Below are 23,070 nucleotides of genomic sequence, written 5' to 3' on the forward strand. Positions count from 1 at the left end.
GTTTTTCCCAATTTGTGTTCTCACTTATTGTGTAATCTGAGCAGAGGGGTATTTATAGGCTCTAAATGGATTCTAACTTGGAGCCAAAACTTGTCTCATCTCTGGGTCTCCCGGGTACTAACGGTACCATCGCTTATGCTGAGTGGAACCACTGCTTGGGAGACTGTACCGCCTGATATTCTCGAAGATTGTGTCATCGATTGTTCTATCAGTTGGGTCATTGTTTGAGCCTTTCACTTGGCCCAACATAGTCCAAACTTGAGCCCAATTGACCTATAATTGAGTTTGCCTAATTATGTTCTAAACAAATCCAATTATGACTTAAACTAACTCGATCTAGACAAATTATTACAAGCAAGAATACTAAGTTGTTCAGCATGTCATTGGTTTATCGGTGCTTTATCCAATCATTCAGTGCATCATCCTCTCTTGCGACCTATTGACGAATCAGCTAGTTGATCTCCACAACTCCGATTTCATTGGTACAATTTCCTCGTTTCTTGACTCGATGCCCGAACCGATGACATGAAGCCTTCTACCGATCCTGCAGCTCAACGTCCAATCTTCTGACATGTTTCACTCCGGCCCAATATTTGATTTCTCCTATTTCAATCAATTTATCTCTCCTGATCGAAGCTAGTCTTACATCAGTCAAAACGTAGATTAGATCATAACATTATTAATTGGTTTTATTATCAAAATTTAAATTTTAATATTTTATCACTCGAATTTATCTTTTTTTTTTTGTTTGAGTGGATAATATCATGATTTTTCAGATTTACTATATAATTTAATATGTTTGATTGTGACTTAATCCGAATTAAAAGAATAAACCAAATTAAATAATGGTAGATGAATACCTAAAGCTTTCATAGACTTTGTCATAGTCGATTGACTATTCATCATTTTTGTCTCTTTACTCTCTTCTTCTCCGTCCATTAGGCTACTAAATTTTATCGTATGGACGGTAATATCAAGAATTTTCTTTGTATTCTCTTCCTCCTCCTGTCTTTCTCTATATAATAAGATATAGGGTTGTACCTACAATGGCTTCACGAGAACTCCATCTACTTATTCGACGAAATGCTTTCAGGATGCTTAAAGCTTAATAATTTTAAATATTATCATAAATAAAAAATAATAGATATAATATTTATATAATATTTCTTTTATTGTACTTGAAAATAAACTGTGGTATCCTCGACTATCGAATTAACTTGGATATATATCAAATTTTATATAAAAATTTTAAATTATTCCTAAAATAGAAAAACTAATTATAAATAGTATGTGAAAAATAGATGTTTTGTGCCAATAAAGTTTTAGAAGAAGTATTAGAAGAACTTCGTGTTGTTACACTTGAATATAAATTGAAATATACTCGATTACAAAATTCACTTAAAATATTATCTTTCATTTTTCGAGGATTTATAGGTTTTTAATGGAATTTAATAAATTTTTAGATGAATTCATTAATCGGTGTATTTTTTTTATTGTAAGGATTTGAAGTTTCTCAATACCACCTAAAACTTTCAACGTATGTGCTCAATGATATTGATACTTCATGTAGTTTTTTTTTTCTATTTTATGATGATTTTAGAGTATTTTATTATGAATTTAGTATATTTTCTGATATGGATAGTAATTACGATAAGACTCGGCTCGGCTGACGTCAGCCGACGCCTCACGCCTCGATCAGCGCGATTGTACTCGGTCAACCGAATCGGAACATCGATCGAGGCGCATTAACGCCTACTCAGGCTCGGTTCTTCACGCCACACCAATGCACATGTCAGACGCTATCAGCCTGCCTCCTGTAGGCGGGCACATCAAACAACGGTAAGCTTCTCTATAAATACCCTCTCGTTCATCAGAGAGAGGGGGCAGCGAGACACACTGAAACACTTCTTCTCCTGAAACCCCCTCCACATCATCTAACTTGATTGTCGGAGGGGTCGGGTCGAGCATCCTGACTCGACCTTTGTGCAGGTGTGAATCCGAAGGTCCCCGTCGGTCCCGCAGGCAAAGACGACCACACCGTCTCGATCGGACATCGCCCCGACCTCCTCAGCGGGCTCGAGGAGCGCCCCCAGGGAGATCCCCGTCTTCCGGACTCGAACCGAGCCGCGTCAGCCCAGAGGCCACGACTCAAAGTTGTTTACACTAACATTTTCAGATGGAATATACAGTCGAATACATCTTAGTTTATTTTTGACTCAATAATACGAAGGTTCCCTGATCAAGTCAAATGTTATACTAATACATGTTTTATTATTTTTTATATTAAATAATTTAAGAATATTTTACTATTAAATTTGATATATTTTAATATAATATATACATTTTGAGTAGGTTCCAATTCATTTTCGAGTGTAAGCACTTAAAATTAGAGACTTCAATTTCCAAAACTGAATGATTTTATATGATCTATACTTAGTGGAGTTTGAGAATTATGGTACATCTTTTCATAATTCTCAAATAGTCATCACCTATCTCAAAAATATCTCCAAAAACTATATGTATTTTTTCACGTAAATCCAAAAAAAATTTCTGTTTATTATACAGAATGTTTTTGTTTTAAAAACAGTATATATTTTTCAAACAAAAATTATGTTATATTTTAAAATATTATGTAGGATTTTATAGATATTATTTCATTGTGACGCGAATATGATCCCGATGAGACAAAAGCGATGATCGATAGTGAAGGATAACGATAATATTATATCTTAAAAAAATCAAAGATTTAAAAAATAATAATTTGTTTTAAGAATTTACTCTTTTTCCTTTCAATTATTTTCAAACTCACAGAAAAAAAATCGAATTTGATTTAAATACATTAGATGTAAGATTCTGATACCCAAAAAAGTTGGATATGGATTACTATATACTCCAAACTAAAGAAAACACAATTTTTAAAGTATTTTTCTAGAAAGTTTGACCATAAACCAACGACTTGAATCATACGCAACTCAATTGGACTTTCAAGCAACCATAACCACTGAATTGGACTTGACAAATTAATAAATGTACTTTCTCAACATTTGTCAACATTTTTTATTTCAGAAAATAAATTTTCAGCAAAGGCTACCATTCATTAAATGTACATTAAAGTCAAACTTGATGCTACCACTTGATATTATCTATTGTGGTGAATTCGTAAATTTCAAGCGAATTATTACAAATGATGAACCTGCATAAATTACAGAGTGGTGCCCACGTCACTGCTTCTCTTAATCTCCAATCGTACGTTTGATCTGATAGATAAATGAACGGACGACATTGAAAATATAAGTGAGATGAACGGTACTGGAGTCGTTGTGATGGTAGAGCAGAGGAGAGGTTCTCAAGACGAATCCTTCCATTTGGCGACTACCTCCGCGAGGGCCTCGTGGGAAGTCCCACCTACGGCAGCGGCCGCTGTGGCTGCCACCTGGAGTTGCCTCACCCTTTCCCTCGCCGCCCGGCCTTCCTCCCCCTCCATCAACTCGGCCACCGCCGCCGAAATCTCCTCCCTCCGGACGACGCCGTCCTCCCCTGCTTTGACCCTCAGCGCCACCTTCAGCCTGTCCGCCAGCATCAGGGCGTTCATCCGCTGCTCCGCGTACAGCGGCCACGCGATCATGGGCACCTCGTGCACGGCGCTCTCCAACGTCGAGCTCCACCCGCAGTGTGTCAGGAAGCCCCCCACCGCCCGGTGGCTCAGGATCCGGACCTGCGGCGCCCAGAATGACACCACCAACCCCGTTCCCTTCGTCCTCTCCAAGAAGCATTTGGGCAAGTAGCTCTCCGGGTCAGCGTTGCTGCCTCCGGCGGCGCCCTCTTCTGCTGCTGGGCTTTTGACCACCCAGAGGAACCCATGGCCGCTCATCTCCAGCCCGAGAGCCATCTCCTTGATCTGTTCGCGGCTCAACACTCCGAGGCTACCCAAAGAAACATACACCACGGACGCATCTGGTTGTTCGTCCAACCACTTCAAGCACAGCGACTCTTCCGGGCTCCAACTCGACCCCCCATTTTGCACGAGCGGCCCGATCAGGTGGATTGGCGGCTGGCCGGGCTTCTTCTCTTTCAACACCGCTGCCGTCTCCGGCTCCATCTCCTGGAAGCTGTTCACCAGAATCCCTTCGGCTTTCTCGTAACGCTTCAGATGGTGCAACAGCCACGTAAACTCTTCGGTCGTCCAGTCCTTCACCACGATCGGGAGGTCGGCCCAATGCATCGGGAGGCATCCTGGCAGCGTGACGGGGTCAGGAAGCCGCGGCATGGTCTCGTGGAGTGCGGGCAGGTGGAGGGACAAGGACAAGAGGAATAGGTTGGAGGCGAAGAAGATGAAGGGAGGAATGCCGAACTCGCTCGCGAGGTCGAAGGTGTCGGTGCCGAAGAGATCCGCGACGAACGCCACGAGGCGGGCAGTCCGTTTCAGCCCTGAGACGATGCGGCGGAGGGCGGGAAGCGATTCGACTATGGTGAGAGAGATTGTGGCGGTGATGTCCATGCCATCGGGGACGTCAACGGGGGGGAGGGTGACGAAGGCGACGCCGGGCGGGAGAGAGTCAACGAAGACCCGGTGGACGGAGGAGGAGGCGAAGTCGGCGGTGGCGATGAGGGTGACGGAGAAGCCGTGATGGACGGCAAGGCGCCTCGCGAACTCGGCGAGCGGGATCAGGTGGCCCATGCCGGGGCTCGACAGCATGACTACGTGGGGCGAGAGATCGACACCTCCTTCCACTTCCGCTTCCACTTCGACCTCCATTGCTGCTGCTGGCTGTTGATGCTTCTCCAGGCTCTTCTCTTGGCTCGTCATCGTGGAGCCAACACCTCCGTTATTGTTGCGGTTATATGCACCGAATGGACCCAACAACTAAATTGCAATGCACTCACGGCGTGCGCGCAACGCACGGTATCTCGAACGAGACATCTATCTAATTAATTAGCACATTGCACTTTGTAGCTCATTCTATAAGATCATATTGTCTATAAGATCATATATATATATTTATATATATAACGTCACAATTTGAAAATATTGATATTTTAAACATTGCAACTTGCGGCAGTTGTTTTTGACTAACTATCGATTTTTTATGTTGAAGAATGAGCCATAAAGATAACTATATGATCTATTATTATTATTATTACTATTACTATTATTATTATTATTATTATTATTATTATTATTATTATTATGTACTCGGTCAATAAGAGATGAGGATCAAATTTGACTTGGTCGAAGCTGATAAATGGAAAATTATATCTTCTTAACTATCAGTGACATCATTTGGCATAGAATTAGAGGTAGATGGGCATGTTATTATACTAGATGTTGAGGAAGATGATAATGTGAGCAAGTTGAATAAGGTTACAAAAGGCAACATGTTTCCTCACAATTGGGCAACCACATGGAAGCATTTAATCAAATAAAAATATTTTAAATTTAAAAAATATGGACATCAGCTCTGCATGATTAGAATAAAATTAAATCTTTTATTATATAATATATCTAAAAAAATATTATATATATTTTTTTATATGAATCATAAAGAATTTTTTTCTCAGATCCACTGCAGAAAACTCTAAAAATACTCAAAATATTTTTTTATACTTTTTTTCTCGTCACAATATTACCAATGTCTTTATAGAACAAATCCTCACTCACCAATAATATTCTTCCTACTTAGATCCTTAATCCAAATCCTAATCTTAATTCATGAATATTTTAGAATCTAATTAGACTTATCCAAATAATTTAAATATAAATATTTATAAATGTTGATCGTTCATGGTTAATGACGATGGGCACATGCTTCGTTGTTTCTTGCACTGACTCATTTCTTTGGGCGGATAGAAACCATCACAAGCTAAATGATATACGTATCAGCTAAGCTTCTAATTCCTGAGATTACTGTATTCATGTTAGGCAAATTGAGATAAGATGCAGAAACAATTCGTCTTCACTCCAAAAGGACCAACCACATATGCTCTCAGAATCAACAGAGTACAACTCATTTTAAGCTCTACATAGTAGATAGGGAAAAGGTAGAAGAGATGGCAGAGGTGTTCAAGAAAGAGAAGAAGGGAGAAGAAGAGAAAAAGATGCTTGTTTGGGACTGTGGCAGCCCATTGCTTTGAGCTGAGCTCTCTCTGCCACATTCTCGACAGGCATATCAGGGTGCTGCCCTTCTCCAGCAGTTCCCCAAACCTCCCAGATGAGCCTAAGGAGTTTCTGATTGGGAAGGGAGTGTTGGGGAATTGGTGGATGGAGAAGAAAAAGGCCAAGAAGAGGATCAAGGTGATGATGAAGGCCATGTACAGTTTCATTGCTTTCTGGAGAAACTTGTGAGAGCCATCTTTCTTCCAAGTTATGTCTTTCTTTCTTTCCTTGGTTTGCATGTTGGATAAGAGTTGCATGACATTGAATTATTTACCTTTTGGCTGTTTAGAGCTACATTTGTTGAAGATTTGACATAAAGATGTGGATATATATATATATATATATATATATATATATATATATATATATATATATATATATATATATATATATATATATATATATATATGCTACAAAGTGGATAATAAGCTTTAAATTACATCCAAAAAAACATGGATCTTCTTATCGATTGTTTCCTCTCATGATTGAATTAGTAAAAGTTAACCTTTCCAGTGCCATTACAGCTCAAATCGTGATCTTTTCAGGTATCATGATATATTGTACTAGCTCAAGATAGTACAAATATGACAGTGTCTCTTTTTTAAAAAGAATTTTTTTCATGTTCAAGACATAAATTTCTCCTCCAAAATAGATGAATGAAAAGAATAGTTATGAGTGAAGAAAAAAATATATTGAGAATAATAGTAATGGTATTTAATTTTTTCAAACGGTGATCAAATGAACGAGTACAACATCCGAAATAGTACACAGATCAAATGGACGATAGAAAACACGGAACAACGACAACAGCCACCCAAAATCCAATAAGTATTACCTTATTATTATTCGCGATGGTTGGACTGAACCATCGTCACCGTCAAAGACTCATCGGCAAGTATTTGATGAGGACCGCAGTCAACGACTAGTCCACCTTGACTCAGCGGCCACGCACCTCGCCTTTCAACTGCCCCACCAGCTTCGCCAGCGCCGAATGCGACGAGCCCCCCTCTCTGAGCGCCTCCGCCGCTCTCTCCTTCATTGCCGCCGTCCTTTCCCTCAGCTGTTGGCCCCCCTCCGACTCCATCAGCCAGCGAACCTTGGCCTCCACCTCCTCTGCTGACACCAGCTCCCCCTCATATCCGTCCATCGCCACCGCCAGTCGCATCTCCTCCGTCAGGAACACCTTGTTCATCTTCTGCTCTGCGTACAGTGGCCACCCCACCATCGGCACCTCGGCGACGATCGCCTCCAGCACCGAGTTCCACCCGCAGTGGGTCACGAACCCCCCCACCGAATCATGGCTCAGCACCTCAACCTGCGGCGCCCATGACTTCACCACCAGACCCCTCTCGCTTGTCCGCTCCAGGAAACCTTCCGGCAGCAGCGCGTCGAGGTCCGGCTCCAGCGGCCGCTCGTAACGCTTCGCCGGGTCGTTACTCGGCGGGCTCCGCACCACCCACAGGAACCTCTGCCTGCTTCGCTCGAGCCCCGCGGCGATCTCCTTCAGCTGCGCGGCTGTGAACAAGCCCAGGCTACCGAAGCAAAGGAAGACCACGCTGTTTCGGGGCTGAGCGTCGAGCCACTCGAAGCACTCCGCCCTGTTGGCCTTCTCCCTCCCGTCCGACGTGATCAGAGGTCCGATGGAGTAGATGGGAGGAGTCGCCCGGCCGTCCGTGACGCAGCGACCAGCGGCGATGGCTTCGAGCGCCCGCGGCTCGAGCGCGTCGAACGTGTTGACGATGATGCCGTGGGCGCCCGGAAAGCGGGAGCAGGCGTCGAGGAACCCCTTGTAGGCCTCGTCCTCGCGGTCCAGCATTGGGAGCGGCATGTGGTCAGCGGGCAATGGCGGGATCCCGGGGACCAGCAGCGGGGCGCTGCCGAGCTCCCTGAAGCTCTTGACTGTGGTGGAGTGCAACGTCGGGATGTAGAAGAAAGTGGCGAGGGCGCTAGCGCCGGAGGTAAAGAAGGCGTAGCAGGGGATGCAGAGCTCAGCGGCAACGTCGAGGGCGAAGCTGCAGAACAAGTCGACGACGATGGCTCTGGGGGCGGTGTCGCGGAGGAAGTTGAGGAGATTTGCGTTGGAGAGGCGGAGGAGGTCGAAGGCGAGGGCCTCGTGGTTGGGGGAGGGGTTGGGGGGGAGGGCGACGGGGGGAAGGCGGTGGAAGGTAATGGAGGGGTTGGCGGCGGAGGCTCGGGAAATGAAGGCCGCGGTGGAGCCGGTGTTGTAAGGTGGGTCGACGGTGACGACGGCGACGGCCATTCCGTGGAGGACGAAGAGCTTTCCGAGCTCCATCATGGACACCAGGTGGCCCATCCCCGGCGACGGGTACAGCACCACTGCTCCCCGCTTCCTCTCTTCCGCAGCAAACATATCCCCTCTCTCTCTCTCTCTCTTTACCAAAGCGACATCGTCGAATTATATGAGGCCACATTTCTACCGACCGGTGGTGGAAATGGCTCCGTTGTCTAATTGGCGATTTTGCCTGAACCCCGATGAATGTGGACGTGTTTGGGAAGGTGTGCACGACGTGTCAGTAAGAGGCGAACCGACCGCTGTGGTTGCACCGTATAGATGGATGAGAGAAGCACTTACCTCATCTTCACACGATGATCGCATGTGCGTTCAGAAATCGGACGAGTTCGAGTACACAAGTAATTACTGTTGAATTTAATATATATTTCTCAAAAATAAAATTAAGATTAGAAAAAAGAAACGCTAACAATAATTGATGCCTCAGACCAATAATTGATGCCTCTTTTTGTCTGTGTGTGTGTGTGTGTCAGTGGCAATGGATGACAGTACATGAAACATTATATTATGTGGTGGGGGTGAAGATATATATTACTTGTTAGATGGAAGAATGATTTGAATCAGAAAGTTTCTAGATGTTGCATGGCTAGATTTGTCTCTTTATCTTGGAAGTGAGATATAAGGCTGCAAATATGCATGATAGGAATAAGAAAATTGCATTTGCTAATATGATAAAAAATAATAGTGCAAGAAAAAATTTATAAAAAATTAAAATAAAAAAATATTATTTATTATAACAAAAGATATAATTATAAACTTTATCCTCTTTGACAAGATAATATCAAACTTTATTCTCTTCTTTTATTATATGTAAGATAATCACAAATTAATTTTTCATTTTTTAAGGTATAAAAAATATATTTAAAATAAGATAGAAAACTTATGCTCTCCCCATTTTATATCAGAGAAATTTGTTTTGAAAATCTCTTCTTATCTCGTTTTTCATGCAAGTGATATATTGGAAGTACAGTATTTTTATTTCTATCTCAAATGTATCTCGAACAATTTTACATACATACAATTGGATCACATTAAAATGATCAAGACGTTAATGATATTTTTTTTAACACCGTTAAGATTTCATGATTATGCTCTAACCTTTTAAGGTATAACAATAAGATATGCAGATTGATCGGTCAAATTGGAAAAACTTAGCTATATCAATAAAATTATTCAAGATTAACATAATACGATGAAATAATTTACTAATTTAAATAAAAAAACATATTGTAAAAAACAATATGTCTCCTACTCGTATAAAAAACCATATTGCAAAAAAACAAGTTTTTATAGATGAAAGGAAGGCTTTTGCATGTTCCTCGGATTCCATTGGAAGCTGAAGTATATGCGCGATTGGTTTGTATATATCCTATTTATTTTCCAGATTATGATCATCTCATTTTCCAACATTCCTCCCATAAACTCTCACTTTTCCTCCAAAACATTGTGCATCTCAAAAAATGACAATTGACACGTAGTTCACCTACTCACGAATCCGCCATCCAACCCTGTTCATTCTGTTTCGTTCTTTTCGTCTGAATTGGAAAATAAATATTAATTGTTTTCTTTATAAAAATAAATCTGTTCGTCTGATTTATTTCTTTCTAAAAATAAATATTAATTATATCCTAAAATATATTAATTATCAATCCTCCACCCAAATTTATTTTGTTTTCTAAAAATAAATATTATATTAAGTTCATTCTACTCCATTCATAACTTAGATTCTTAATCCAAATCCAAATCTTAATTCACCAAGATTAATTATAATTTATCCAAGTAATTTAAATCTAATTATTTATAAATGTTAATCGTGTTTGTTTAATTATTCTGGGCTCATATTTTTTGCACCCACTCGTTTCTTTAGGAGATAGAAACCATCACAAGCTAAATGATGTATATAAATCACCTGCGAAGATTCTAATTATGGATATTACGGTATTCACGTTATGCAACCAATAAAAAAATTTAATCTAATTGAGTGAGATATAGAAGCAATTTGTCTTTACTCCTCGGAACCATCATAGTTGATAGGGATGATTTTGACCCATGTTAGATCATATACCCATTGAGGTCGACATCTAAGTAGGACTCTAGGTTACCATCTTACCTTATCAAGATCAAAGAATGATCATACAATTCACCTAATCTTATCACAAACGAATTATTAAGAAGACTCTCGGATCGGATATAAAAGAACTCATCAGCTCATACTAAAGGGCGGAACTCTCGATACACTAACCTAATCACGTAGTTTACACTATTATCTTTTCCTCATCGCTGACTTAAGCATTAGAGGAGCATGTCGGGCAACTCTCGATATCGGTCATGCAGGATTATAGATGATCAGGAGGTGATCCCGTTGTTAGGACGTAACTACGTTAAGATAAACCATCTCTCGGGGACATTTGAACGATTCAAACTCAAGAGAAAACCTTGCAGTCAAAAAGATCCTAGACTACCTACCCAATAATCCCAAATCAGGTCATCACTGGTACGAACGCTTATGATCGGGTTGCCCATACAATCTCACCTCACAAAATCTCTATGTCAGTCGATTCATCAGCCGATCAAAGAGTACAACTCGTTTTGAGTTCTACATAGAGAGAGAAAAAGTAGAAGTCACAACGAAAGATGAGGAATAGAAAAGGGAGAAAATGATGCTTGTTTGGGACTGTGGAAGCCCATTGTATTGTATGACTCCTTTGATCTGAGCTCCCTTTGCCACATCCTTGACAGGCATGTCATGGTGCTGCCCTTCTCCAGCAGCTCCCCAAACCTCTCAGATGAGCCAAGGAGTTTCTGATTGGGAAGGGAGTTTTGGGGAATGGGTGGATGGAGAAGAAAAAGGCCAAGAAGAGGATCAAGGTGAAGATGAAGGCCATGTGCAGTGACATTGCTTTCTGGAGAAACTTGTGAGAGCTATCTGTGTTCCAAGTGATTTCTCTCTTCCTTTCCTTTGGTTTGCATGTTGGATAAGAGTTGCATGACATTAAATTATTTCCCTTTTGGCTGTTTAGAGCTACATTTGTTGAAGATTTGGCATAAAGATGTGGATCTATATATATGCTACAAAGTGGATAAAATATGCTTTAAATTACATCAAAAAAACATGGATTCTCTTCCCGATTGTTTCCTCTCATGATTGAATTAGTAAAAATTTACCTTTCCAGTGCCATTACAGCTCAAATTGGACATTTTCAGGAATTATGATAAGTTCAAGACGGTACAATATGATTATATCACTCATTTAAAAATATTTTTTTAAAGTTTGATAGGACATATTCTGATATTACTCTCACAACAACGATCGGTAGTTACATCGGTGACAACGTGGATTCTCAAGACTGATATGATACATTACGTTGATGCGATACTTCAAACTTGGATGGGACGATCGTTTGTTCCCGCGTTGTCCGAGGTCGTACAAGATAGTATAGCATAGTACAGAGTTGCTCCAGAAAGTTGGGAATGGTGTCACACGGCGTCGATCCGTACATGTCGATCAGGACTCGTAGAGAAGGTATGAGTCGGTTACCCGAGGAGTCGATAGTTATTAACAGATCATTAACAAACCATGTACAAGCCAGAAGGTGAGACTTTGAATACTCAAACTCCCTCGAACACCACTCAACATTGACTTGGGCTTCAGATGAGTTGAGTCGGAAAATCCCATTCTCAACTTCGGCTTGTGTGCAGGAACTTAACGAGGAAGGAGCAACAACTTGGTAGGAGAGGAAGCGCAACTCCTTGCTCTATCTCGGAACTATTTTGGTGACGAAGCCCGGACCAAACCTAACATGCCTCCATTTGAGTAATCAAATAGGCGATCTTGTGCATTTAAGATTTAACCAAGTTATGCTGATCCATTGGCCACATCCTGAGGTTCCCTAACAATGCTGAAGACATATATTTCTCCTCTAAAATAGATGAATGAAAGAATAATTGTGAGTGCAGAAAAAAAAAATATATTGAGAATAATAGGAATGGTATTTAATTTTTTCAAACGGTGACCAAATGAACAAGTACAACTTCAGAACTAGTCCACAGATCAAATGGACGATAAAAAACACGGAACATCGACAACAGCCACCCAAAATCCAACGACTATTACCACATTATTATTCATAATGGTTGGACTGAACTATCGTCACCGTCAATGACTCATCGGCACATATTTGATCAGGACGGCGGTCGACGCCAGTCCACCTGGACTCAGCGGCCACGCACGTCGCCTTTCAACTGCTCCACCAGCTTCGCCAGCGCCGAATGCGACGAGCCGCCTTCTTTGACCGCCTCCACTGCTCTCTCCTTCATCGCCGCCGTCCTTGCCCTCAGCTGCCGGCCGGCCTCCGACTCCATCAGCCAGCGAACCTTGGCCTCCACCTCCTCTGCTGACACCAGTTCCCCCTCGTATCCGTCCATCGCCACAGCCAGCCGCATCTCCTCCGTCAGGAACACCTTGTTCATCTTCTGCTCTGCGTACAGTGGCCACCCCACCATCGGCACCTCGGCGACGATCGCCTCCAGCACCGAGTTCCACCCGCAATGGGTCACGAAACCCCCCACCGAATCGTGGCTCAGCACTTCCACCTGTGGCGCCCATGACTTCACCACCAGACCCCTCTCCCTTGTCCGCTCTAGGAAACCTTCCGGCAGCAACGCGTCCAGGTCCGGCTCCGGCGGCCGCTCGTAACGCTTCGCCGGGTCGTTACTCGGCGGGCTCCGCACCACCCAAAGGAACCTCTGCCCGCTTCGCTCGAGACCCAGGGCGATGTCCTTCAGCTGCTCGGCTGTGAACAATCCCAGGATGCCGAAGTAAACGAAGACCACGCTGTGTCGGGGCTGAACGTCGAGCCACTCGAAGCACTCCGCCCTGTTGGCCTTCTCCCTCCAATCCGACGTGATCATAGGTCCGATGGAGTAGATGGGAGGAGTCGCCCGGCCGTCCGTGACGCAGCGGCCAGCGGCGATGGCTTCGAGCGCCCGCGGCTCGAGCGCGTCGAACGTGTTGACGATGATGCCGTGGGCGTCCGGCCAGCGGGAGAAGACGTGGAGGAACCACTCGTAGGCCTCGTCCTCGCGGTCCAGCAATGGGAGCGGCATGTGATCGGCTGGCAATGGCGGGATCCCGGGGACCATCTGCTGGGCGCTGCCGAGCTCCCTGAAGCTCTTGACTGTGGTGGAGTGCAACGTAGGGATGTAGAAGAAAGTGGCGAGGACGCTAGCGCCGGAGTTAAAGAAGGTGTAGCAGGGGATGCAGAGCTCAGCTGCGACGTCGAGGACGAAGCTGCAGAACATGTCGACGACGATGGCTCGGGGGGCGGCGTCGCGGAGGAAGTTGAGGAGATTTAAGTTGGAGATGCGGAGGAGGTCGAAGGCGAGGGCCTCGTGGTTGGGGGGGAGGCGGTGGAAGGTAATGGAGGGGTTGGCAGCGGAGGCGCGGGCAATGAAGGCCGCTGTGGAGCCGGTGTTATAAGTTGGGTCGACAGTGACGACGGTGACGGCCATGCCGTGCAGGACGAAGAGCTTACCGAGCTCCACCATGGACACCAGGTGGCCCATCCCCGGCGACGGGTACAGCACCACTCCTCCCCGCTTCCTCTCTTCCGCAGCAAACATATCCTCTCTCTCTCTCTTCCTCTCGCACTCTCTCTCTCTCTCTCTCTCTCTCTCTCTCTCTGTGGTCCGAAGCGACATCTTCGAATTATATAAGGCCACTTTTATAGCACAGGGTGGCGACACCGACCGCAGTGGTAAATACTGCGTTCGAGTGCAGAGGTAAATACTGCTACTTGATTTGAAGTCGATCACACCCACATCATTCAATCACCTATCAGTCAACTCGTGGCCACGTCAGCGAAGATCATCGAGTTCGTCGTGGCCTGTGGTGATGACAACGAAAATAGGAAGCAACATTGACCGAAGATAAATATTACTTGGTTGATGGAAGAACGATTTGGATCTCGAAGTTTCTAGATGTTGCGTGGATTATTTATGTGGTGGGGACGAAGATAAATATTACTTGGTTGATGGAAGAATGATTTACATCTCAAAGTTTCTAGATGTTGAGTGGGTAGATTTGTCTCTTTAACTTGGAAGTGAGATATAAGGTTAGTCAACATGTGATTGCCATATAAGATCTAAATCATCCGTCAACTTCATAAAATCTAAGGAAACATAAAAAATATAATCATAAATTTTGTTATTATTTTTAACGATAAAGACAATCTAAAACTTTTTTTTATGACAAAAAAGATGATTATAAATTTTATTCTTATCTTTAAGGTATAAAATATATTTTTTAAACAAGAAAAAAAAAGGCTCTCGCTCTTTCCTTTTTGAAACTATTCTAACCCATATCTAGGAATCTCAAATTACTAACTTATACATTGGAGAGATCAAGTTGAAAAATCTGTTTTGATCTAGTCTTCGTGTATGTGATACCTCGAAAATATAATATTTTTATCTCGAGAGCTTATAATTTCCACATTGGAGGGAGCACGGTATTTTTACCTCGGAAATATTTCGAACATTCCGGTATATATGAGTCTGAACCACATCAGATTAATCAAGATATTAACAATATTTTTAACTAACACTCGTTAAAGTCTTTTAGGATTATGCCCTAACCCTTTTTAATGTAAGATATGTGGATTGATCGATCAAATTATAAAAACTCAATTATATCAATCAAATTATTAAAAATTAACTTAATGATGTGGAACAATTCAACAATTTAAATATAAAAAATAAGTTTATTAAAATTATATATTTAACTCAATATATGCCATTTGATTCTTTTGATCATTAACAATATGAAACTATTCTTTTAATCCTCCTTCCACTTTCATATCTTACATAAAAATTCTCCTAACAACGGTGAAGATAAGACCAGTCACTAAAGGGAAATCTCTAAATTGACAGCCACACGACAGCTAAACATAGCTAAGTCGAATCATATACAATTGCGAGATGATGATGACGAGCCCTTTTACCTTCCAACAAATATAACTTTCAATCTTATGCCACATATCATGTGCTTTAGATCAATTCTTCGCACCTTAGATCTTTATTAACAAAACAAATTTTTTATACTTTAGATTGTCTGTTGTCTCCCACGCCATATAAAAAGACATATTGCAAAACGCAAGTTAGTATAGATTAAGGGAATCATGTTCCTCTGATTCCTTTGGAAGCTAAAGCATATGCGCGATTGGTTTGTGTATATCCTATTTGTTTTCAAGCGCGTAATCATCTTATTTTCCAACATTCTTCCCATAAACCCTCATTTTTCCTTCGAAACATTATGCATCTCAACGAAATGACAATTGACTTCACCTAATCTGTCATCCAACGCCGTTCACTTTATCCTTTGTTTTCGTTTGATTTGGAAAATAATATTAATTTTTTTCTTTGTAAAAATAAATCTGTTCGTCTGATTTATTTCTTTCTAAAAAATAAATATTAATTATTTCCTAAAAATATTAATAATCAATCATCCATCCAAATTTATTTTGCTTTCTAAAAATAAATATTATATTAAGTTCATTCTACTCCGTTCATAAACATTAAATATTTTCTTTCGAAATTCTATTTATTTATCGAGAAATATATATAAATTATTGTTTCTTAATAATTAATAATAAATATTAATTATTTGAAAAAATATTTTCTAAATCCATGACACTAATATCATTATTGATCATTCGATTTTACATTGTTAATAAAGCGTTGTTCAAGAGATTATCATTGTGTTCGTTCATTCATCATTAATTATATTTTTAATATAAATTTTATCAAAATTATGAATATATTAAATTAATAGATATATTGTAAGGATACCATACGATTTAGATAAAAAAAAATTATTTATTGACATTATTCGAATGAGTTAATATGAAGATTCCACCCCGTCGCGTCCGGCACCGACCCCTTTGGCATGGGATCTCTCGACGTTCCCATCGTGGTTGGCGTCCTCCACAGGCGGCGCACCCCGCGATCCGGATTTGCCCGCACGCAAACTCTCTCTCTCTCTCCTTCCTTCTATATATATGTAGACGAGCCAAAGAAGGCTGACCTCGCCTCGTCTTCATAGGCTTCTGCTTCGGTGTGTGTCTAAATCCTTGCAAGGAGCGATGTCGAGTTTGATAGACAAGGCGAAGGAGTTCGTGGCAGAGAAGATAGCGAAGATGCCGAAGCCGGAGGCCTCCCTCGAGAGCTTGTCCATAAAGAGCTTCACCCGCGACTCCATCCTGTTCCACAGCGAAGTCGCCGTCCTCAACCCCTACTCCCACTCCATCCCCATCTGCCAGCTCTCCTACGCCCTCAAGAGCGCCGGCAGGTTGCCGTCTCTTCCTTCCTTTCCTACTCTTTCTTCCTCCAACTTTTGGCGTTTCTTCTTCACGATGATGGTGTATCTTTGTAGGGAGGTGGCGTCGGGGACGATGCCGGACCCGGGGTCGCTGACGGCGAGCGCAGAGACGAAGCTGGAGGTCTCGCTGAAGGTCCCCTACGACTTCTTGATAAGCTTGATGAGAGACATCGGCCGCGACTGGGACATCGACTATGAGATGCAGGTGGGGTTGACCATCGACCTCCCTATCATCGGCGACTTCACCATCCCGCTCTCCACCAAGGGCGAGATCAAGCTGCCCACCCTCTCTGATCTCTTCTGCGGCGGCGGCGGCGGCGGAGATGATTAAGCAAGCTTCCATCTTTTGTGTGTTCCATTTGGTCAATGAGATTAAGATAATGGAAGTCAACGCTAAAAAAGTGTTGTTTTTAGGTCACTTGTATCCGATATGAATCGGATGGTGAAAGACTATGTTTATAATTCATGTTATTTCAGCGTATTTTGAATGAATATTAAATTCGAATCTGATTTGGATGAAATATTTTGATATTTTATCAATCAATTAACTTGATTTCATCAATCAACCGATATGTGCTCTGCGTAACTTGAAAAATATCGAATTTTTCATTATATAAGAAAAATAAAATATAAATAATCATTCTCTTTTGAACTAATCCAAAATAAAGTCTCAAAAATCATTATATATTTTTTCAGATAAATCATGAAGAATTTTTCTCTCAATCTTCTTTAGATCTACTGCAGAAAACTCCAAGAATATATTAATTATTTGTTTTACTTTTTTACTCTCATCACAATATTGAGAATGTATTAATTAGAGCAAATCCTAATTCATCAATAACCATTCTCCCAACTTAGATTCTTAATCCAAATCTTAATCTTAATTCACCAAGATTAATTATAACTTATCCAAGTAATTTAAATCTAATTATTTATAAATGTTGATCATTTATGCTTAATGATGCTGGTCTCATCTTTCTTGTACCGACTCATTTCTTTGGGAGATAGAAACTGTCTCAATATGGAGTTTATATACATGATAAAAGATGTATGTAAATCACCTGCAAGATTCTAATTACGGAGATTAGGATATTCAAGTCGAGCAACCAATAAAAAATTTAATACGATTGAGTGAAAATATATAAGTAATTTGTCTTCGCTCCTTACTATAGAATCATCCAATTTAACCTCATATGTTCTCAGAACCATCATAGTTGATATGGACGATTTTGCTCCATGTAAGCTCATATGCTCATCGAGGTCGATATCTAAGCAGGACTCCACATTCTCACATTACCTTATCAACATCGGAGAATGATAATGTAGTTCACCTAATATTATCTCAAACTTATCAGTAAGAAGGCTCTGTGATCAAGTATAAAAAGAATCCATCAGCTCGCGTTGATAACATTTGTTTACACTACACACTAACCTAATCGCGTTAGTGTGCAATGTGGGGGGGGGTGTGGGGAACTCTCGACACACTAATCTAACTGCATAGTTTACATTACTTCTTTTCCTTTTCGTTAACTTAAACATCGAAGGGGTGTGTCGGACTCGTGACGTTGTCATATCATGCAGGATCATTGGCTGTCAAGAGACAACCCCATTGTTAGGATGTAACCACATAAACACGAGACAAACTATCTCTCGGGGACATTCGAACGATCCGATCTCGAGAAAAAAACTTTGCATCCAGAAAGATCATAAATTGCGTACCCAATCATCCCGAACCAGGTCCTCATCTATAAGACCGTTTCCAATCGAATTGTCTATTCGATCCTACCTTTCCAATTCTCTCACGTCAATCAGGAAAAGATATCGTGGCGACTCAATCAGTCGACCAAAAGAGGATAATTCGTTTTGAGCTATATAGAGAGAGAGAAAAAGTAAAGAAAAGCAGAAGTTGCTTGTTTGGGACTGTAGAAGCCCATTGTATTGTATGACTCCTTTGAGCTGAGCTCCCTTTGCCACATCCTTGACAGGCATGTCATGGTGCTGCCCTTCTCCAGCAGCTCCCAAATCTCTCAGACGAGCCTAGGGAGTTCAGCTCAAAGGGTGGATGGAGAAGAAGGCCATGAAGAAGATCGAGATGGTGATGAAGACCATGTACAGTGCCATTGCTTTATGGAGAAACTTGTGAGTGTCATCTCTCTTCCATGTTTTGTCACTCTTTCTTTCCTTTGGTTTGCATGTTGGATAAGAGTTGCATGACATTAAATTATTTCCCTTTTGGCTGTTCAGAGCTACATTTGTTGAAGATTCGACATAAAGATGTCGATTTATACATACGCTACAAAGTGGATAATATGCTTTAAATGACATCCAAAAAACATGGATTCTCTTTCCGATTGTTTGCTCTCATGATGGAATCAGTCAAAACTTACGAAGAACAGAAAACCTTTCCTGTCCCATTGCAGCTCAAAATGTACCCTTTCCAGGCATTACGATACATCTTTTCTGCTCCATTGAAACTTAAGACAGCACAATATATGACTCACTTCTTAGAAATATATTAGGTTGGGTCTGAATGATTCACGATTGGGCGTGTCAAAGTTTCTAATTATAATAGCTTAGGTGGTTGGATTAAGATTTACTATAATTATAATGGTTCTTGCAACGGTACCAATACGCTTTTCTAGGGATCAGAAGTGCGAAGGCTGAGGAGATGCGATCAGAACCGTCAGATCGAACGGTGGACGGTGTTTCGTTTTCTGATGTCGCCGTTTCTTCTTTGGCATAGCATGAACGATGGGTAATCGGCTGTTGCCTCCAGAGCAGCAGACACCCAGTACGGGTGTAATGTGCCGAGCGCGGCACTGCGTCTACTTTGGTCAGGAATCATGGTCCATTGGATTGTGTATGGAATAATTGCACGCTGTCTGAATACCGACAGGTTCCGCAACTTCATACGAAGGACCACAACTTCAGAACCGGTACACAGATCAAATGGACAACAGTAAACACGGAACAACGACAACAGCCACCCAAAATCCAATGACTATTACCACATTATTATTCGCTGCGGTAGGACTGAACCCATTGTCACCGTCAAAGACAACGGCAAGTATTTGACGACGACCGAGGTCCACCTTTACTCAGCTGCCACACACGTCGCCTTTCAATTGGCCCACCAACTTCGCCAGCGCCGAATGCGACGAGCCGCCTTCTCTGAGCGCCTGCGCCGCTCTCTCCTTCATTGCCGCCGTCCTTTCCCTCAGCTGTCGGCCCCCCTCCGACTCCATCAGCCAACGAACCTTGGCCTCCACCTCCTCTGCGGACACCATCTCCCCCTCGTATCCGTCCATCGCCACCGCCAGCCGCATCTCCTCCGTCAGGAACACCTTGTTCATCTTCTGCTCTGCGTACAGTGGCCACCCCACCATCGGCACCTCGGCGACGATCGCCTCCAGCACCGAGTTCCACCCGCAGTGGGTCACGAACCCCCCCACCGAATCGTGGCTCAGCACCTCAACCTGCGGCGCCCATGACTTCACCACCAGACCCCTCTCCCTTGTCCGCTCCAGGAAACCTTCCGGCAGTAGCGCGTCCAGGTCCGGCTCCGGCGGCCTCTCGTAACGCTTCGCCGGGTCGTTACTCGGCGGGCTCCGCACCACCCACAGGAACCTCTGCCCGCTTCGCTCCAGACCCGCGGCGATCTCCTTCAGCTGCGCGGCTGTGAACAAGCCCAGGCTGCCGAAGCAAAGGAAGACCACGCTGTGTCGGGGCTGAACGTCGAGCCACTCGAAGCACTCCGCCCTGTTGGCCTTCTCCCTCCCGTCCGACTTGATCAGAGGTCCGATGGAGTAGATGGGAGGAGTCGCCCGGCCGTCCGTGACGCAGCGGCCAGCGGCGATGGCTTCGAGCGCCCGCGGCTCGAGCGCGTCGAACGTGTTGACGATGATGCCATGGGCGTCCGGCAAGCGGGAGCAGACGTGGAGGAACCCCTTGTAGGCCTCGTCCTCGCGGTCCATCATTGGGAGCAGCATGTGGTCGGCGGGCAATGGAGGGATCCCGGGGACCAGCTGCGGGGCGCTGCCGAGCTCCCTGAAGCTCTTGACTGTGGTGCAGTGCAACGTCGGGATGTAGAAGAAAGTGGCGAGGACGCTAGCGCCGGAGGTAAAGAAGGTGTAGCAGGGGATGCAGAACTCAGCTGCGACGTCGAGGGCCAAGCTGCAGAACATGTCGACGACGATGGCTCTGGGGGCGGCGTCGCGGAGGAAGTTGAGGAGATTTGCGTTGGAGAGGCGGAGGAGGTCGAAGGCGAGGGCCTCTTGGTGGGGGGAGGGGTTGGGGGGGAGGGCGACGGAGGGGAGGCGGTGGAAGGTGATGGAGGGATTGGCGGCGGAGGCGCGGGCAACGAAGGCCGCGGTGGAGCCGGTGTTGTAAGGTGGGTCGACGGTGACGACGGTGACGGCCATGCCGTGCAGGACGAAGAGCTTACCGAGCTCCACCATGGACACCAGGTGGCCCATCCCCGGCGACGGGTACAGCACCACTCCTCCCCGCTTCCTCTCTTCCGCAGGAAACATGTCCTCTCTCTCTCCCTCTCGCTCTCGCTCTCTCTCTCTCTGGTCCGAAGCGACATCTTCGAATTATATGAGGCCACTTTTATACCAACGGGTGGTGGAAATGACTCAGTTGATGAATATGGTCGTGTGGGAAAGAGCGACACCGACCGTCGTGGTTTCACCGTCGAGGTGGATGACAGAAGCGCTTACCTCATCTTCACATATGCCTTAAGAAATCGGACTCCGGACGAGTTCGAGCACAGAGGTCAATACTGCCACTTGATTTTGAGTTCCATCACATCCACATGATTCAATCACCTATCAGTCAACACTGGGCCACATAAAAGAAGATGTCATCGAGTTCGTCGTCGCCTATGGTGATGACAACGATAATTGGAATAAACATTGACCGATGAATCAAATAATGGCACATCGATCATATTTAACATGAGAAATATTTTATCAATTATTTATTTAGAATAAAAGTAAAATATATTTATATAAAAATTCAAATTAATATTTTAAAAAATAAATTTGTGTGTGTGTATGTCGGTGGCAAAGGATCATTTTGTGAGGAGTCAAACAGTGCGGAGAACAAATGTGATAAGAATGAATGATGGAAATAATGGAAATACATGAAACATTGCATTATGTGGTGGGGGCTTAGATAAATATTACTTGTTGATGGAAGAATGATTTGGATCTCAAAGTTTCTAGATGTTGCGTGGGTAGATTTGTCTCTTTAAACTTGGAGGTGAGATATAAAGCTGCAAATATGCATGATATGATTAAGACAATTGCATTTGCAATGACATATGATAGGAAATAGTGCAAGAAGATATTTATAGATAAATTATTTTTTACAAGAAATCTATCGTCAATCGATACAGGATCGTCATATGAGATCTAAGTCATTAGCCTACTTGATAAAGATTTAAGAAAACATAAGAAATGTAATCATAAATTTTATTATTATCTTTAACAAGCAAGAAAACTCATTTTTCTTCTTCTACGACAACAAATATAATCACAAATTTTATTTAAATCTTTAAGATATAAAGATATATTTTAAGCAGACTGTAGCTCTCTCCTTTTTGAAACTACTCTTCACATTTAGGAATCTTGGATTACTAACGTATACATTGGAGGAATCAAGTACCTATCTCGATCTCGTCTTCATGCATGTGATACCTCATAAACATGATATTTTTATCTCGAGATCATAGAATTTTCACCATGGGAGCATTGTATTTTTACCTTAGAGATGTCTCGGACATTCATACGTATATGAGTCCGAACCACATCGGGCTGATTCAGACGTCAATAATATTTTCTCCTAACACTCATTAAAATCTTTTAGGATTATGCTATAGTCGTTTAATATAAGGTATGTTGATAGATCAATCGATAATCAAATTATAAAAACTCAACTATATCAATCAAACTATTTAAAATTAACATAATTATGTAGAACAATTCAATAATTTAAATATAAAAAATAAGTGTATTAAATTTATATATTAAACTCAATATATGCCATTTGATTCTTTCGATCATTAACAATATGAAACTATTCTTTTGATCCTCCTTCCACTTTCATATTGTACACAAAAATTCTCTTAACAACAATGAAGATAAGACCCGACACTAAAGGGAAATCCCTAAATTGACAGCCATACGATAGCTAAACATAGCTAAGTCGATTCATAAACAAATGCGA

The 23,070-nt window shown here is 42.6% G+C and overlaps 5 protein-coding genes across 5 annotated transcripts; 1 reads left to right on the plus strand and 4 right to left on the minus strand.

The window, feature by feature from the left end:
• Positions 1 to 3,033: 3,033 nt before the first annotated feature.
• LOC135628920 (hydroquinone glucosyltransferase-like) lies at positions 3,034 to 4,872 on the minus strand. Its single transcript, XM_065135907.1, has one exon. It carries the CDS (start codon positions 4,805 to 4,807, stop codon positions 3,347 to 3,349), a length of 1,461 nt encoding a protein of 486 aa, XP_064991979.1. The 5' UTR covers positions 4,808 to 4,872; the 3' UTR covers positions 3,034 to 3,346.
• A 1,972-nt stretch (positions 4,873 to 6,844) lies between these two features.
• LOC135628467 (UDP-glycosyltransferase 88B1-like) lies at positions 6,845 to 8,595 on the minus strand. The gene has a single exon (XM_065135128.1). It carries the CDS (start codon positions 8,523 to 8,525, stop codon positions 7,092 to 7,094), a length of 1,434 nt encoding a protein of 477 aa, XP_064991200.1. The 5' UTR covers positions 8,526 to 8,595; the 3' UTR covers positions 6,845 to 7,091.
• Positions 8,596 to 12,434: 3,839 nt separating this feature from the next.
• On the minus strand, positions 12,435 to 14,145 carry LOC103989463 (anthocyanidin 5,3-O-glucosyltransferase-like). Its single transcript, XM_065136034.1, has one exon. It carries the CDS (start codon positions 14,085 to 14,087, stop codon positions 12,681 to 12,683), a length of 1,407 nt encoding a protein of 468 aa, XP_064992106.1. The 5' UTR covers positions 14,088 to 14,145; the 3' UTR covers positions 12,435 to 12,680.
• Positions 14,146 to 16,385: 2,240 nt separating this feature from the next.
• LOC135628546 (late embryogenesis abundant protein Lea14-A-like) lies at positions 16,386 to 17,349 on the plus strand. The gene is made up of 2 exons (XM_065135281.1): positions 16,386 to 16,809; positions 16,894 to 17,349. The coding sequence occupies exons 1-2, from the start codon at positions 16,604 to 16,606 to the stop codon at positions 17,168 to 17,170; spliced, it is 483 nt and encodes a 160-aa protein (XP_064991353.1). The 5' UTR covers positions 16,386 to 16,603; the 3' UTR covers positions 17,171 to 17,349.
• A 2,353-nt stretch (positions 17,350 to 19,702) lies between these two features.
• LOC135628130 (UDP-glycosyltransferase 88F3-like) lies at positions 19,703 to 21,409 on the minus strand. Its single transcript, XM_065134606.1, has one exon. It carries the CDS (start codon positions 21,369 to 21,371, stop codon positions 19,938 to 19,940), a length of 1,434 nt encoding a protein of 477 aa, XP_064990678.1. The 5' UTR covers positions 21,372 to 21,409; the 3' UTR covers positions 19,703 to 19,937.
• Positions 21,410 to 23,070: the final 1,661 nt, after the last annotated feature.

Source organism: Musa acuminata, chromosome BXJ3-1 (assembly GCF_036884655.1).
Source record: "Musa acuminata AAA Group cultivar baxijiao chromosome BXJ3-1, Cavendish_Baxijiao_AAA, whole genome shotgun sequence".
Classification (NCBI taxonomy): Eukaryota; Viridiplantae; Streptophyta; class Magnoliopsida; order Zingiberales; family Musaceae; genus Musa; species Musa acuminata.